The sequence below is a fragment of the Monodon monoceros genome, unplaced genomic scaffold (assembly GCF_005190385.1).
Source record: "Monodon monoceros isolate NGI ecotype Baffin Bay Population unplaced genomic scaffold, NGI_Narwhal_1 Super_Scaffold_19, whole genome shotgun sequence".
Classification (NCBI taxonomy): Eukaryota; Metazoa; Chordata; class Mammalia; order Artiodactyla; family Monodontidae; genus Monodon; species Monodon monoceros.
The window spans coordinates 12,783,016-12,801,665 of NW_021703775.1; the positions used below are offsets into that span (position 1 = coordinate 12,783,016).

At 46.4% G+C, this 18,650-nt stretch overlaps 1 protein-coding gene across 2 annotated transcripts in view; it reads right to left on the minus strand.

The window, feature by feature from the left end:
* SMYD1 (SET and MYND domain containing 1) overlaps positions 1 to 18,650 on the minus strand; it is a 41,827-nt gene that overhangs the window by 15,245 nt on the left and 7,932 nt on the right. Inside the window, exons 2-6 of one of the 2 annotated variants that reach the window (XM_029232274.1) lie at positions 11,279 to 11,455; positions 8,511 to 8,724; positions 5,756 to 5,886; positions 3,363 to 3,401; positions 504 to 693 (exon numbers count right to left, since the gene is read on the minus strand). In XM_029232274.1, the coding sequence (XP_029088107.1) occupies positions 504 to 693; positions 3,363 to 3,401; positions 5,756 to 5,886; positions 8,511 to 8,724; positions 11,279 to 11,455 (751 nt within the window). The remainder of the gene's footprint in view (positions 1 to 503; positions 694 to 3,362; positions 3,402 to 5,755; positions 5,887 to 8,510; positions 8,725 to 11,278; positions 11,456 to 18,650) is intronic. The other variant, XM_029232275.1, reaches the window with a different exon arrangement.

The window sequence follows — 18,650 nt, forward strand, 5'->3', positions numbered from 1 at the left end:
GCCCGATCTCCCCATTGCCCATTTCCATGGGACTAGGAATATCTTTGTGATAACCTGACAACAAATCTCTTTGCCCATCTGGTCTCTCTATATGGAATTCTCAGCATCACTTAACCTGCAAAGGGGCGAGAAGAGGAACTTAAATTTACTGAGTGTCTACTCTCTACGCCACTCCTTTAGTGTCTACTCTCTACGCCACTCCTTTAGTGTCTACTCTCTACGCCACTCCTTTCACATATATCATCTTGCTCAATCCTCATAACAACCCCTGTAGTAGGTGCCATCACTCCTATTTTACAAATGAGAAAACAGAGTAACTTCCCCAAACTCAAACACCTGGCAAGCAGTGGTACCAGGACGCTAGCTGGGACCCATCTGCGTGCTCTCTCCCCCACCCACTCTGTCCACCAGGGCAGCGGCGCCTTGGTTAGCTGTGGAATCTGCCCTCGCCTGGCTCCTGGGGAAGATGCCCAGAAGCACCCCAGTGGGGGGGCTGCCTGTACCTTCGGGTCGTCTTTCACACCCAGGAAGAGGTCGTCCTTCAGCCCTTTCTGGCAGTGCTCACACGTGCAGTCAAAGTAGTACTGCTTCTCCAGCTGCTTCTTGCGTTCTTCGCTGACGTTAAGGAAGTCGATATAGGACACGGTCAGCTCCTCTCCTTCTGAGATCTTGCCCAGGGCCCGGAGTTCAATTCTGGAGCAGGGTAAAGGAGAAGAGTCCATCAAATCCGGGGTGGGATGTATGCTCTTCAAGGTTTCAAGAAGCTGAGTCTCAAAGACAACGACCTCCACTAACACTGAGAAAACTCCATTCCCCCCCAAAGGGGGAGATGTGGTGTAAAGGACAGTTTTCTGGAGAGTTCTACTCTACTCATTATAACAATCAAATCTGCTCCATTCAGCTAATTGCTCTGGAATCAGCTCAAATAGACTCCCAGTAAAGGTCTGGGCTCCATCATAAAAGCATACAAAGCTTCCACGCCTGCAGGTCTCCCAGTGCATTTAGCTACTGATTGTCTGTAACAAAGGAATGGAGAAATAATAAGGCAAAAACTCCAAACAAGAGAAGCCTTGATAGCCATTTCTGGTTAGTTTGGAGACTGCTTCTCTCAGAAACACACACATTCAGTTACCCAGAAGCTTGGCCCGTTCTGTGTCTAATTATAAGCCCCCTCTTACCTTAACCTTTGGTCCAATGGCTCAGACTTAATTTATGTGAGGAGACTATGCCTGGAGATCTCTGAGGCAAATAAAGGCTAGCTCTTTATTAGCCCACTGCATTGTTCACTTTTGTGTTTATTGGGGGACATGGCTTTGGGGTTGAAGGTGGTTAGTGAGAGCAGATGACATTGCAACCCCCTTCCAGCCTAGACCTGACCCTCCAATTACCTACAGCACTACACACCTCACCATGTGATAGATACAGAATGTACTGAAGACAAAATCCCACTGCACAACTGACACCCAGCTAAGCCAAACTAGCTGAGACCAGCCTGTGGGCCTCTCAGCCATGCATCTTCCACCCAGGAGGCCAAAAACTACAGAAAGAGTGGTGAGCCCGGCAAGCTGGATCCTAAGCTATGCTCCTGTATCCCCCCAACATCAGGGGGCCTCCCTGCCCAGAGGGAACCCATCACCCAGAGAGTGAGGGGCAGGATGCAGAGGGCTGGGAAAGCATCTACAGAGAAGTCCATGGTCATTTCCTTTACCTCCCAGAGAGGCTGATTCAGATGCCACGTGAAAGGCAGGAGAAGATTCCAGCACCAGAGAAAGGTCCCAGTCAGAGGGAGCCCCTTCCACGTGCTCGGAGGTGACAGCCAAGCAAGGAATAGCAGTGACTTGCATGTCCAGGCCCCTGAGGTGACCACTTAAGGTTAAAGAACCTTCTCTCAAAGTGGGGTACACTGCCTTGCCCAATATATGTGATAATATAGGATAAGTAAGCAATTCTGCTCCCACTAGCCCTTTCACAGAGGCAGCTCACTATATTGACATGTCCTCGCTCAACAGCTAATCAGTGGCCAGTAGCTTTGCTTCGCACCAAGGTTAATCCAGTTCTCACAAGGTCTCAGAGTATCTCAAATTATTTCAATGATATTAGAGAGTTTTCAAAACCAAATTAATGTAAAGTCACTTAGGTATAAGAAATGCACATTTATATGCCCCATTTTACCTAACTTGGCACTGGGAATCTGGGGAGGAATAGTGACCACTATTCTGTTTTGGATCCCAGACCTCTTCCATCTCTAATGCTCTGCAGTTCTACAGTTCAGCCAATTGAGCCACAAGTAGGCAACTTAAGTATTTCTTGTAGAGAGGTCAGGAGCAGAGTCCAGGGCCACAGAAACTTAGAATTAGGAAGGTCCCTAGACACGCTCTCATCTTGACCTTTGCTCTACAAATGTAGAACCAAACACCCAGGAGATGATGTGAATTGTCCAAAGTCCCTCGCAACACACATCAACACAGACTCAGATGCACCGACCGCTCCTACCCCTGCCCTCCCAAAGCCCAAACTTCCACACAGCATTTTGTTGTTAATCCGAAGATCATTTCAAGTACTTTCAAGCCCACCTTGAGAAAAAGGCCCACTGGGGCTGTGGAGTTGTCATTAAGAAAAGCCCAAAGTAAAATCTAACCTAAACCACTAATTCATAGTTGGCCAGAAGCAATCAAGAGAATACTATGAATAAATATTTATCAAAAACATCACAGTTATGGGTACCATTTTCAGAACCAGTCTGAGTGAGAAGTTGGAGGTTATAAACAAACACAGAGTCCTTGGGCTTCCCTGGTGGCGCAGTGGTTGAGAGTCCGCCTGCCGATGCAGGGGACACGGGTTCGTGTCCCGATCCGGGAAGATCCCACATGCCGCGGAGCAGCTGGGCCCGTGAGCCATGGCCACTGAGCCTGAGCGTCCGGAGACTGTGCTCCGCCACGGGAGAGGCCACAACAGTGAGAGGCCCGCGTACCGCAAACAAACAAACAAACACAGAGTCCTTTAGTAGGTCAGTAATATCAACAGTGCTCATTTCACGATAAGCAGGGTTTAAAGGGAGAGTGTGGGTTTTTGCTAAGATGATGTGGACTGGAAAAGACCTTCACGCTTTGAGGTTGGAGGAGAGAGAGAAATGAGGAGTAAGAGAGGGAAGCATAGGCACAGCAGGTAGTGGGTGGGTGAGGAAAAAAATGATTAATATAAATGCATTAAACACGCAGCATCCAGCAAAGATGAGATTCTGGGGAGCAGAAGGACATTACGGACAGACAGCCAAGGAGTCTCGTGAAGGGGCAGCCCCAGCAAACCAGGCAAGTGAGGGAGATGGGTCAGAGCAGCAGGGATGTTTCCAAAGACTGACCCACCTCATCTGGGTGTGAAACATGGATTTCACTGCCTCATGACTGAAAAACAAAACAGACACCCAAATGGAAATCATTACCATTGGCTTATCCCGTATGGCTAGCAAGGATGCACAGCACTCCAGGTTATGCCATCAAAGCTTTGGTCATCACAACCATCTCTATCCCAGCCCCTCCTAGCTGGGCTCCCTTAACAAGAGGCAGCCTGCTATAGTGGAAAGTGCACTGGATTTGGAATGAGAAGTTCTGGGTTCAAAGGGATTCAGCCCTGGACAAGTTGCTTCACTTCCCTGGGCCTCAGTATTCTCATCTGTAACCTGGTAATGAGACCGTCACGAGACAATGCATTTAAAAGTAGAATGCTACAGTATTTTTCAATGGCAGGGCACAAAAAGTATGTGAACCATTCATGAAAGATGCTCCAGGTTGCCCAGTCCTGTTTGAGCGCCAAATCGTGGGCAAATTGGGCTTGGAGTACCCCTTCAGAGCCTTGGGGTTTTCTGAGTGGTACACCAATAAGGGATTCAACTTAGAGTCCCCAGCTGTGTGGCCACCAAGAAGCAGCATCAAGCGATCTTTGGATGATTCAAACCCTGGCTCAGCTTTCTCTTCTACTGAAATAAGCCTTCCTTCAGGCATTCTTTTCCAAAAAAATAAAATAAAAGTAGAGTGCTAAGAAAACACATGGGAGGCTATTATTATCCCACTAACAAGCATCTTGGACAAATAAGGGTGGCCTCTTTGAATGTCTATTTTGGGAACAGTTTGAACTGTGTCTGGAGACCCATCACACAGGAAGTATGCAGAAATTACTGGGGTTAGAATTGGGCTCCTAACACCGCGTCCAGTGTTCTTTCCACTATGGCAGGCAGCTAGACAGTGACTGCAGTCACCTCTTGCGCAACATCCAAGAAGCTCAGGTACAATGTGGCTGCTCGAAATTAGTGGATGCATGGAAGCCAGAGCGGGCACTGGTGATGATCTGAAGAAAGGGCCCCCAGGTTCTTGTGGCTGCTACATGTGGTGACAAGAAGAGCTCTGGGTCACCACCACTTAGGGGAGTGGTGTCCAGAAAGACCAGCCCCACATGTGAATCTGATCTTCTCTGCCAACCAGGGTAACTCCAGACACCAGCTCCTCTGGGGAGGATTCCATGAGGTCCAGGCCAGTGACCCCAAGAGGCTTACAAAGGGAAATACAAATGCTGGGGAAAGATAACCATCTGGGTGCAAAATGAACTGTCCTATCTTGAGTGACTTTCTCAAGTGCTACTGTCATGCACGCCCTTGCTTCCAGAAATAGGAAGGAAAAGGGAAATCAGAGCCCTTGCTCTATTGGAACGTAAGCTTGACTCTTGGCTGAGAACCAGAAACCATTATCTTTGGGGGAAGCCTGCTCATTGTTGATGGCTTAGAGTCAACTGGCACCTGTCATAAGAGCTCGTCTCTAAGAGCGAAAGAAATATTGTTTAGGCCTCATTCCCCCAAAGCCCCCCAGCCTAAGCGATGGACAACAAGGGGCTCATCCTGTTTGCTGACTCTTCTCCATTTGCGCCCCACCCCAAATTCCATTCTCTGCCCTTCTGTCCCCTGACCTGTGCCTTCCAGGGGGGCAGGGCTGACCTGTGAGGGCTTCATCACCTAGGTTCCTTGGCCCTCTGGCTTCTGGTTGGGGTTTGGCCCATGGGAGGAGAAAGAGGTTGGGGTATTTAGTCTCTCGGCTCTCCCTCTGCCTCACCACGGTTCTAGCAGTGGCTGGTTTCTCTACAGGTACAGCCAAGCTGTTGGAGTGGCGGGGGTGGGCAGGGAGAAAGGGCCCCCTCCCATGGCTACAGCTCTCACCAGCTGCAAGAACAATACTTCCTCCATTGCCCCTCCGGGTCAAAAGCTGGTAATGGTTTCATTCTGTCACTAGACCCTGGACATTTCACCATTCTTTGTCAATTTCTTCGACTCTACCCACACTTCTGTCAATTGTCCTTTTACTAACTTCTCTTAGGGTAACCCCTGCGTGTGCCTTCTGATTTCTGCTGGGAACTTAACTGTTCCTGCCAAGCGCCTTCTCAGTTGATGATGTTCTGCAATGACCTCTAGATAGAAAATCTCAGGCTTCAAGCTCTAAATTATGTAGTAGTTAGAGGTTTATCTAACATATCTAGGCAACCTCAAGAAACATACAGAGACTCCAAAATTACTCATGTGGAATTCTTTGCCATCTTCCTCATTATGTTTCTCCTATTCACAATTATTCTAGAATAAAGTTTCTATTTTCTGTCCATTTGGAATCCATGCTAGCTCAGGTTCAACAGGTTCCTTTTGGTTTAAATCAAGGGCAGAGACAATACCATAAGGCCTCCCCATCCCCAACATACCAACCCAAGTTGAAGACATACTCACTTGCCGTTGTTAAATATGACCGTGCAGTTGGGCCAACAGTCATGGTTCACCAGGCCCAGGTTGGGGAAGATGCCCACACCCACTGCCTGCAGGCCTCTCTGGTCACTGAGCGTGAAACCATTGCAGTTAATCTACCCAGGGGAAAAGATGAGAGTCAGCTAACATAGACTTGGCACAGAACACCCTCCAGCTGTTGAAAGTTGTTTAAAAAATAGAAAACCTGGTCTCGTCCTGGAAATGCTTAGAGAGTCTGGAAACGAGACAGTCAGTCTCCTGTTCTCTGTGTGACTCCAAATGACCCTCAAGATTAGTACCGTGGGAGGGTCTCCTATTTGCTAAAATGCACCACCACCTTGAAAGTTTGGGGTAGCTGTATTCTAAAAAGGCCCCAAGTGGGAATTCCCTGGTGGTCCAGTGGTTAGGACTCGGTGCTCTCACTGCCGGGGCCCCAGGTTCAATCCCTGGTCGGGCAATTAAGGTCCCACAAGCTGTGTGGCACAGTCAAAAAATAAAATAAAATTAAAAAATAAAAATAAAAATGCCCAAGATGGAAATTTGGTTCTGAGAAGTTTCTCCTTTTTCCTGTATCTGGGTCTCACGAGTCTTCCCCAGCGTCTATCTTGGTTTCTCTCTCTGTGCCCTTCTCTGCTTTGTGTGTGTGTGTCTCCTCTGCTACCTTTGACTACTCTCAACTCCTATAACTATTCATAAAATAAAATTAACATCTGTTTTTGATTATTTTGTGTCTGGTGGATACCTTGTGCTCCCTGTCCACAATTTTAAAATCTGATGAATGCAACCTTTATCTCTGAATGGCAGGCAAATCAAATTGGTTACTGCTTATACGGCACCTGATTTCTTTCTTTTTCCTTAAAAATTATTTTTTATAGAAATAGATTCCAAATGTCTGCTCTCAGGGTATAAAAAATGTATAAGAATAAATATTACCTAGGATACATTAATATCTGTGCACAGCTTTCTGCCAAATGTAAAAATCATATATATAAATACATGCTGTCCATAATATTTATAACACAATATACATTTATAGATATATACTGATCTGTATAGCACATAGCTATTTGTTATTGATACTAGAGGACAGTCACTTTCTCCATCAATCTCATTGGTCATTCAGCAAGTACATGAAGTTAAGCCCGTCAGTACCACTAATAAGCTGTGTGACCTTGGGCAAATTTCTTTCTTCTCTGAGCTCTTATTTTCCCATCTGTAGGTTGAATAAGTTAGACTAGATGATGTTTATGGGTCCTTTCAGCCCTACACCTTGGTGATTACAGCATCCTTGGCTGTAGTCCCCAGACCACCTTAGAGATACTCAAGATAGTCTATGACACCCATTCACACCAAGGCTGTGGAGCATAGAAACTCCACATGTGAGAGTAGAAACTCTGGCATCAGACAGACTGCTTCTAGACCTTCCTTGGACACCAGCTCACTGTGTGACCTCTGGCAGTCCTGTAACCTCTCTGGCCCTAGGCTTTCTGTTCTATAAAATAGGAATGTTAAAACCACGGACTTCATCTTGTTTTGTAAAGACTGCACAAAATAATATCTGGAAGGCTATGATGGTTATCTTTCTGTCAACTTGGCTGGGCTGTGGTGACCAGATATTTGGTTGAACATTATTCTGTATGTTTCTGTGAAGGTGTTTTTTGGATGAGATAAACATTTGAATTGGTAGACTTTGAGTAAAGCAGATTACCCTGCACAATGGAGATGGGCCTCATACAATCAGTTGAAGGCCTTCATAGAACAGAGACTGACTGCCCCTGAGCGAGAAGGAATCCTGCCAGTGGACTGCCTTTGAACTTGAACTGCAATTCTTCTTTGGGTCTTCAGCCTGATGGCCTACCAGCAGCTCCCACCATCACAAGAGCCAGTTCATTAAAATAAATCTTCCCTCTCTCTCTCGCTCTCTCCATATATAATATATATATGCTATCCATAATATAATGCATAGAGTATAATATACTATATATATATATATATATATATATATATGCACATACATGCACACACACAGTACATCCTTGTGGTTCTATTTCTCTGGAGAACTCTCACTATTACAGAAGCACTGGCACATGGTGAGAGATGCTGGGTGCGATCACGCTACTGTTATCACAATAACCCCTTCCTCAGCCCACTCACCAGCACCCCACAAAGGGCCGGGCCTGCCAGACGGGAGACATGCCCCCATAGCCCACGGCCTGAGACTGCTGATCCCCTGGGCTCCCACCCCGTCCTCCCGGACCCTCATGGCTTCAAGAGGTCTGGATAGGTTGCTCAAGGCAGTCCCCTCCAGAAAGCCTCTACTCTCCTCTCCCTGGTTCCCCATGATCAGCACATCAGATGTGGGAAAAGGAAGAGTCTTACTTCCAAAGTGACTGGTGGGCAGGAAGGGATAGTGACTGGGTCTTCGTTTTCAATGTGGAGAAGAGAAAATATAGGAAGTGCAGATGAACGAGAAGGTAAATCACCATCAAAATCTACCGCTCAGAGCTAATGAGTAGTTTACGCTTGGGGTGCTGACTTCAGCCACGGCAGGCATGACCTCAGAGTAAAGGAAGACCAGAAAGAGAACTGGGTAAAAGTTCGTCACGTGAGGTCTCTTTCCCCCGTCCAGCAGTTCTCTTGGCCTCCCCTTCCACACGGACCTGGCAGCATCTGGAAGGTCCTTCGTCGGACAATCCCAGGCGCCAGCCCAGCCCCAAGGCCACTTTGGGAGAAATCTTACCACGCCGAAGATCCGCGAGATGTACTGCATGCTGAACTGCTGGCTCTGGGGCGGCCAGTACTGCAGGAAAGTGTCCACGTCCCCCCGCAGCTCTTTCAGCGCCTCCTCCCCGAAGTGTTCCACGTGGCTCTGCAGGTCGTCCACGGGGACCAGGCAGCCCTCCGTGAGCCCGCCGCCCTCTCTCTCCACCCGCCACATGACGCGCGCCGCCAGCCTGCGCAGAGGGGCGGGGTTAGAGAGGCCTCGCTGCGCTCATTCATTCGACAAACGCTTGCTGAGAGTCTAGTACACGCCCGGCACAGGGTCGGGCCCAAGACACCGTTTTGAACTAGACGAATGGAATTTCTTGTAGCATGAAGCTTCTTAGAGTGGGGGAGACCTAAGTTGAAAAGATAATCTAAAACTACTGTTAAGTGCTATGCCCCAAATCAAACAGGGTGACCTGATAGGGAGCGGTTGGGGAAGGGGAAACCAAGGTGATGGGGGGAGGCTTGACAAGGCACCCCCTGGCTGCCAGCGGAGTGAACAAGCGCCCGCCCTGTGCAGATGGGGAAAGAGCAGCGAGTACAAAGGAACAGAGAAAGAGCTTGGCACGATTAGAAACAGCAAGGTGCTGGAGCTAGGGAGCAAGGAGAGGAAATCACATAAAGGTGGAGAGGTGGGCAGAAGCCAGGTCACGTGGGTCTGGGTAATCATGGAAGGGGCCTGGGGACACAGTGAGGTGCGGCAGCCTGGGTCTCTCCTGACTGTGCGGCTAAGATGAGCACTGGAGAAGCAGTCTGACGACTCCACTTCTTACTGTGTGACCCTGGGCAAGTCACTTGACCTCCCTGAACCTCTCCAGTGGCAAGTAAAGTGAGGATAATATGTATCCCCTGCCGTGCTAACCTGCAGAGTGTTGGTTCACAAACTGGCCCCCATCCACAGAGGGCAGGAAGAGAGGCAGACCACTCCAGATTGGTGGGTGGCAGTTTGAATCAGCAGGGAACTTACTTAGGAGGCTTGTCTTGGGCGGCCACAGATAAAAAGATCTTGGGGGCTTCCCTGGTGGCGCAGTGGTTGAGAGTCCGCCTGACGATGCAGGGGACGCGGGTTCGTGCCCCGGTCCGGGAAGATCCCACGTGCCGCGGAGCGGCTGGGCCCGTGAGCCATGGCCGCCGAGCCTGCGCATCCGGAGCCTGTGCTCCGCAACGGGAGAGGCCACAACAGTGAGAGGCCCGCGTACCACAAAAAAAATAAATTAAAAAAAAAAAAGATCTTGGCCCCTGCCAGCCGAATTTTAGAGTTTATAAAGAGGCCTTCACTGGGTCGTCATACCTTCCAGATGATTTCAACACCACATTACTATCTCAATGCCACATGCTTGGGCAGCTTCTGGGAGGCGGGGAAGGCAAGCGAGCACATTCCAAGGACAGGGGAGGGGATGAAGATCTGGGTCCAGCTTGCAGGTCAACCGGAAGTCGTGTCCTCTCAATGACCTCCTCCAACACAGAGGTGTTTAGGAGACAAAGTGAGGTAGTGGATGTCAACATCATGTGTGAACTTATTCACATTCTTAATGATTAGATAGAGAGAAGGCGGAGAAAACAATCTAAGAGGGGAAACAGTATAAGCAAAGGCCCTGAGGCAGCCCCAAACGTGCATATGCAGGGAGCAGGGGCAAGGAAGGCCTGGTCTGGAAGGAGCAAAGGGCTCTGGAGGAGAAGGGGGGGTTAACGTGGGACAAGAGGGAGGGCCCTAGAAAGCACAGAACTTTATTTTTTGTGTTTTGGGGAGGTTTTTTGTTTTTGTTTTTTTTTACATCTTTGTTAGATTATTATTGCTTTACAATGTTGTGTTAGTTTCTGCTGTACAACAAAGTGAATCAGCTATATGTATACCTATATCCCCTCCCTCTTGGGCTTCCCTCCCACCCTCCCCATTCCACCCCTCTAGGTCGTCACAAAGCTGATCTCCCCGTGCTATACAGCATAGAAAGTACAGAACTTTGAGTATGAGACAGAGGGCTTTACTTCACTCTGAGGGCAGAGAAGGCCCACTTGTTAACCGTGAAGCAGCCCATGCCCACAAGATAAAGCCTGTGACCAAGGGACACTTTGGTGACTCTCTGCCACTCATTAATTTTTTGACACAGGCAGATCAATTTTTAGAAAGTAAACATTGGGGGGCTTCCCTGGTGGTGCAGTGGTTAAGAATCTGCCTGCCAATGCAGGGGACACGGGTTCGAGCCCTGGTCCGGGAAGATCCCACATGCTGAGGAGCAACTAAGCCCGTGAGCCACAACTACTGGGCCTGCGCTCTAGAGTCTGCGAGCCACAACTGCTGAGCCCACGAGCCACAACTACTGAAGCCTGTGAGCCTAGAGCCTGTTCTCCGCAATGAGAGAAGCCACCGCAATGAGAAGCCCGCGCACCGCAGCCAAGAGTAGCCCCTGCTCGCCGCGACTAGAGAAAGCCCACACACAGCAACGAAGACCCAACACGGCCAAAACTAAATAAACAAATAAAATAACATTAAAAAAAAAAATTAAACGCTGGGGAGCTGCACGGAACAAGTCTGCAACCAGCTCCACCAGTGGGGATCCCCTCATAGATGGGTTTCCCAGACCAAGGGAGAGCACGAAAGAAGTGACCATATCCTGTCTCTTTGGGACTCCTTCCTGATTTGCACTCATCCCAGCTTGCTTGGACCTGGGCATGCTGTCCCTGCCACCATCCCCCACCTGACATTTGGGAATCCCAGTCTCCACCCCGGGGCCCAGCTCTGACCTGATGTTCTCATTGGGCACCTTCCCATGTCTCTTGATGGCCGAACACTCGTTCTTGTGGTTCAGCCAAGCATCCTTCTGGCAGGTGCGGTCACAGTAATGGGCAAACTTGCACTGCCCGCAGCGGTGGAGCTTCTCCTGCCTCTTGAAGCAAGTGTGGCACACAACGTTCACAAGGCTGGAAATGGAGGGAGAAAACCTGTGATTGGGGGACACCACACTGGCTTTTGGGGGACTGGGGTTCGGGTACTGGCTGTCCTTGTCTTTCTAAGCTTCAGATTCTCATTTTTCAAAATGAAGGCTTGGGTTTCCAAAGATCCCCTCTAGCTGTAGCTATGCTTCTGGCAGATATTTTTCAGTGAAACCAATGTAGGGAACTTTACTGTGCTCTTCATATGAGCCCTTCAATTTAATTCAGCAAGAGGTCGTAGAGTTACAACCTTCATGCGTTAGCCACCGGGAATACCACAAGTTGCTGGATGAACACTTGAACTTGGGATCACCATGCAGCATGAGCACCCACTATAATAGGGGGGCCACAGGGTATTCCTGGATCACAACGGAGGAACCAAGGAAGTCTCCTAAGCCAAGGGAGTGGCTGGAAATTCCTCCCAATCCTCTTGCCAAAAGTCACATGTCATTGGCACCGTGGCCCGGGAGAGGGCATACTGTGCGACATATTCTTCTCATTGTTGAAATGGAATGTCCCTTTCCCCAAAGAATAAAAATGTCGTAACTACTTACGATATGATGGGACATGAAACATGACATGTTTTACACAAAATGAAGTCTACACGTTATGACGTATGTCATAGCTCTGCGTGTTTTGCAGGAGTAAAGATTGACGAGGTTACTGATGTCACAGATGTTATCTGATGTATTCTCCTGGCTCAGAGAGAGAGTGGAAGTGATGGGTGGCCAACTCCACAAACTGCTGTGTCCCCATCTGCTGTGAGGTGTGATGCTAGTAATTTGTTACTAGTCATAAAGTACTCAAGAGCATGAAAGGTTAGTGCTTATTTATAACTTACAGTAGATGCAAGGTTATTCCCATAATAACGTCTTCCTCTCTCCCTTGCATTCCCTTAAGCTTTCCCAACGAGAGAGGAAGAGTAGAATTACCCTGGCATATTTACAGTTGCACAGAATCCGCAGCGCATCATAACTATGCCGCTACTGCCGCTTTGACCAGGAGAAGGCTGGGGACAGAGCCCCAAGATGCTACAGTATAGATTTCACCCCAGTCTGGGTGATGGAGAGACCTTTACAGTCATGCATATAATCCCTTATCAGGCCTTGACTCAATGCAGCTATCAGTTCAATAATATTTCACCTTCATATTGTCTCATGAGAGTCTTTACAATCGCTTTGCTATAATAAACGTTTAATTACTTTTCATGAAAAGAAAACGTGATCAATCTGAAATGATTTTTCTCCTAGTGAACACATAGTGGGTTCCAAATGTTAACCACCAAATTATTTTCTACAGGCTCACACACCTGTTTAAATCTCATTCCACAATTTTTTTAGGACTTAGAGTCAATTTTTAAAAGCTGGTGAAATCCAGGAAGTATTATGAGCTATCTCCTAATTTAGATCTCCTTGAGATGAGGCTGACCTTTCTCTCCATCACCCCACCTACCATTAAGGCTTAGCCACGAGGCTGGAACTAGGAAGAAGGAAGAGGGTGGGTCTGATGCAGAGAGGGGTTCCTCAAACTTTAGTGTGCGTGCACATCATCAGAGATCATGTGGTTCTAATTCAGCAGGTCTGGGGTGGGGCCTGAGATTCTGCATTTCTAACAAGCTCCCAGGTGATACTGATGCTGCAGCTTTAAGTAGCATGAATGTAGATATGAGAGATAACCTAAATTCTACCCTTTCTTGGGGGGCGGGAGGGGGGCAGTATGTATGGAAGTATCAGGTAGGCAGGAAGGGGAAGTTTAAAAAAAAAAAAAAAAAAAAAGCTTGTCTTTCTGGTCTCCATCTCTTTTTGTTGGTGGTGGGATGGATATTACAGAAAGTCAGACCTGGAGTAGGTCAGAGTTGAGTTCAGCCCCTGATTCCAGTATCTACTGACTGTGTGACCTCAAGCAAGTACCCTAACCTCTCTGAGCCTTCGTTTCCTTATGTGAAAATGAGAATAGCAACACTTAGATCTTGATATCATTTAGACAAATGACTATTACCTTTTAAAAATTTTTTTAATTATTTATTTATTTTTGGCTGCGTTGGATCTTCGTTGCTGCACCCAGGCTTTCTCTTGTTGCGGCGAGCGGGGGCTACTCTGTTGCGGTGTGTGGGCTTCTCGCTGCAGTGGCTTCTCTTGTTGTGGAGCATGGGCTCTAAGCGCGCGAGCTCAGTAGTTGTGGCTCACGGGCTCTAGAGCACAGGCTCAGTGGTTGTGGCGCTCGGGCTTAGTTGCTCTGCCGCATGTGGGATCTTCCCGGACCGGGGATCGAACCCACGTCCCCTGCACTGGCAGGTCGACTCTTAACCACTGCACCACCAGGGAAGTCCAACTATTATTTTTTAATGAAACGTACTTGGTATCTTAAAAAACTCAAGCAAGAAGAAAATTACAAAGAAGTTCCAAAATTCTCCCACTCTCAGAGTGATTCGAGGATTAAATGAAACAACGTGTAAAGTAGCAGCTAAGAGCCTGGCACAGAACAAGTCCTCAGTAGGTGTCAGATGTTGGGCCAGGTGATCTCTGAGCACCTGCTCTCCTCCAGCACCCACAAATTCCCAGGCAGCCGCCACAGAGGACGACTTCCCAACTGGAAGAGAACCTATAGGTAGGGGCCCAAGGGTACTTCCGTGATAGAAATACCACCCCTTCTTTACTTCCCCACCATGAGAGCATGTAAAAGACGTGATGTCTTAGAGGGAAGTGATAAGTGAAATAAGACAGAGAAAGGCAAATACTATATGATATCACTTATGTGTGGAATCTAAAAAAACACAACCGGGCTTCCCTGGTGGCGCAGTGGTTGAGAGTCTGTCTGCCGACACGGGGGATGCGGGTTCATGCCCCGATCCGGGAGGATCCCACGTGCCGCGGAGCGGCTGGGCCCGTGAGCCATGGCCGCTGAGCCTGCGCGTCCGGAGCCTGTGCTCCGCAACGGGAGAGGCCACAACAGTGAGAGGCCCACGTACCGCAATAAATAAATAAATAAATAAATAAATTAAAAACACAACCAACTAGTGAATATAACAAAAAAGAAGCAGATTCACAGATATAGAGGACAAACTAGTGGTTACCAGTGTGGAGAGGGAAGGGGGAAGGGGCAATATAAGGGTAGGGGAGTAAGAGATACAAACTATTAGGTATAAAATAAGCTACAAGGGTATATTGTACAACCCAGGGAATATAGCCAATATTTTATCATAACTAAAAATAGAGTATAAGCTTAAAAAATTGTGACTCATTATATTGTACACCTGTAACATATAATATCATACATCAACTATACCTCAATTAAAGTTCGAAGACCACTTTTTAATTATTTTATTAAAGTATAGTTGATTTACAACGTTTCAGGTATAGAGCAAAGTGATTCAGTTACACATGCATATATATAATATCTATTCTTTTTCAGATTCCTTACCATCATAGGTTATTACAAGATACTGAATACAGTTCCCTGTGCTATAGAGTAGGTCCTTGTTGTTCATCTGTTTTCTATATAGTAGTGTGTGTCTGTTAACCCTAAATTCCCAATTTATCCCTCTCCCACTTAAAACCACTTTTTAGATTACAGGAGAAAGAGTGCTTCTTCCAGCCAGCTTAGCTAGTGACCTTCACCAAGCCTCATTTCTCCTCCTTAGTCTCATTTTCCCAGTCCCCACAAGAGTCCCATTCACACAATGCTTTGCAATTGAAAGAGATGTTTTTTAGCAGTTCTCTTGTGTTAAACCTTCACAACAACCCTTTAGAGTACAGGTCATCACTATCCTCACAGGGATAGTATTCTCATAGGGGTCCCTGAGGGCTGACACTGCTCCCAGCACAGAAGGCAGAGGAAGCCACCAAGCCTACCTGCTTTGCCTGCAGCCCTGAGTGTGCCCTGCCCCAGCCAGCGGTCCCCGCTCACTTTTTGCTCTGCAGCCCTGGGCTATGTCATCTGTCAGAGTCAAGTGGGATGGAAAGGCAGCTGTTGCTCAGCTCCTTGTATGGAAATAACCAGTTACTGGACAGATAAATGCAAATAGAAGGTGCCTGCAAGGTGGATGAGTCCTCCAAGAGCACAACCAGAGAGAACTGGACCAGCAGTGCTGGCTTCCTGGGCTGCTTAAAAACTCTCATCCTGCAAAGTGGTCTCCCCTCAAAAATCGAGGGGGAGGGCACATGTCTTAAAGAACATCACATCCCTCAAGTACCCAGAGAACTTTACAATATTTTGAATTCTGTCTTTCTTCCTTGTTCCTTCCCCTCTTTCTTCTTTTACAAGTATTTATTGGGCATCATTTGCAACAGTGTGGATGGACCTAGAGGGTATTATGCTTAGTGAAGTTAAGTCAGAGAAAGACAAATACTGTTTGTTATCACTTATGTGTGGAATCTAAAAAATAAAATAGATGGATGAGTATAACAATACAGAAACAAATTCACAGATATAGAGAACAAGCTAGTGGTTACCAGTGGGGAGAGGGAAAGTAGGAGGGGCAGGATAGGGGTATGGGATTAAGAGGTACACACTACTATGTATAAAATAAATAAGCTATAAAGAAATAAGTCATAAGGGTACAACACAGGGAAATATAGACTATTTTGTAATAACTTTAAATGGAGTATAATCTATAAAAATATTGAATCAATATGTTGTACACCTGAAACTAGTATAATATAGTAAATCAACTATACTTCAATTTTTTTAATTTTTTGTTTTTATTTATATTCTTTTAAAACTATACTTCAATTTTAAAAAATAAATTAAAAATTTTTAAGTTTATTAAAAAATATTTATTGAGCTTCTATTATGTGCTGTGCATTGAGCTAGGTGACAGAGGGCCTTAAAGACAAAGAAGATACAAACTTTGCCTTCAAGCAGTCCCAAGGCTGGGCTGGGGCATAAACACATATAAGCAAGGTGAGGCATGCCATCCAGGAGTGCTGGGAACCTGCTGCAGGGTTCAAGGTGAGGGAGGGAGGAATCTGGGAGGGTGATCACCGAGGAGGGGGGGACGCACTGTTCTGACCCTCTAAAGATGAGCTGAGTTGTACTCAGAAGGTCAAATTCTTCCACCATGGAGAGGCACTGGCACGAATCAAAGGCTTCCATGGGGGGAGGAGTCGGGGCAGGCACATATAGGAGAGAGGAGGAGATGTTTGACCAGATCATAGGATGCACCGTATGGGGAAAAGATGTTGGAAAAATGACCGAACTGTGGAGGACCTGGAATGCAACTCTCAGTAGCAAGCCCTTATTCTGCAGCAGAGGGAAGCCACTGGAGGCTTCTGCAGAGGAGGAACACGGCCAGAGCTGGTACACTAACTTTCTTTTCCCTATGGCATCTACCTAATGTCCTTTTTAAATGGCCCGCGTCAACACTTAAGGGGTATCACTGGATTCACATTTGCATGATTATTTACCTTAGCAGAAGAAGTTAGGTGGTACTGCATCCCCAGGTCAGACCTAGGGATTACCTATTTATTTTTAACATCTCTTTCATTAAAATAGCACTTCTCAAGATTTTCTCTGCCGCGACTCCCAGGACAAGGTTCACACGCCCCACTCAGACCTGGATGCATCTCTCACATTCTACCTGAGACCAAACCCCTCTTCCCAGGCTCAGAACACATCTTTAGAGGCAAATGAGTGAAGGTGACATTGTTATGGGGACAACATGGCATTTGACCTAATCTATGTTTAAAAGGCTATTATCCCCAAACTTCTGCATTTAAGGATTAGTTAACAAAATTTAGCAACACAGCTCACAACGGGTCATATGACATTTCAACACATCTGACCTCCACAGCTAAATTAAAGCACCAAATTAAAAGCATATTTCTAAATCTACTGTGGTTACCCTTAAAATCAAGTGCCAATGTTTAAGGCTGTAACCTGAATACTTTCACAGTTACTCATTTTCTGAACTATCTGTTCAGGAATTTCTCTAATCCCTTTATTAAATTATTTCCATTTATAGCACCATTTATCCCCCACCACCTACCCACCAGCTGTTACCAGATTAAAGGCTACACTTGTGTTTGTGCATATGCCATGGTTAATTCTGGTGTTCCCATGGGCCCACATAGAATTACATGGGCTGAAAGCCCAACTCTCTCCACGAGACCTGAAGAAGCTCATAGTCGGTTTGATTTTCAAACAGGCCCAGCTGACAGTAATTTCTTTTAAAATACCTTTCTTTTTCTCATGTTCTCATCTTTATTTTTCCCTACTCAGATAGATAGATAGATAGATATTCTCATATTCTCTTGGGCACTTTCAACTCTTTAAACAGAATCGTTTAGGAGCTAATCAAGAACTTAAAAAACAAAATCCACTATCCTTGCCACTTCTTAACATCTTTTGTGATAAATTGGATTAATAGGAAATTCATATGATTGGTTGTGATAGGCTGGAAAATAGCCCCCCAAAAATGTCAATGTCCTAATCCTGGAAACTGCGAATTACCTTACATGGCAAAAGGGACTTTGCAGATATAATTAACATTAAGGACCTTGAGATGCAGAGATAATCCTGAATCATCTGGGTGGCCTAACGTAATCACAAGCGTCCTAATAAGGAGGCCGGAGGTCAGAGGAGGAGAAGATGCTACGTAGCTGCTTTGAAGATAAAACCCAGGGGTGCAGGCATTCTGTAGAAGCTAGAAAAGTCTAGGAAACGTAGTCCTGTGGACCCATTTCAGATCTCTGACCTCCAGAATTGTACAATAATAAATTTGTGTTGTTTAAGCCACTAAATTTGTAGTAATTTTTACACCAACAGTAGGAAACTAATACATTGGTTATTATAAACACCTTTTTTCCTGTATAATCATATGTATATTTCTATTTCTTACTTATGAGTTTTTGGATCTAACCATTCTCAAGCCCCAGAACCAGATGTTTATTCTTCTGAAATTGATGGGTGTGTATTCTTTCTTTTATTAAGGTTAAATAATATTAATTGGACTGACAAGAACAAAAGAAAATTAAGTAGGCAATGCTGGGCTCACTTGTGTGTCAGGGGATGGGAGGCAGTGAGAAATGATGACAGACAAGAGCCTGGGAGATTCATACCTGCCCTATGACTCACTCCTGTGACCTGGGGAAAGCCTCAGTTTCCTCACCTGTAAGAGAGGATTGTATGAATTCAATGGGTCTCGACTTTCTTCTGGGTTGAGGGTCATTTTGAAAGAGATAAC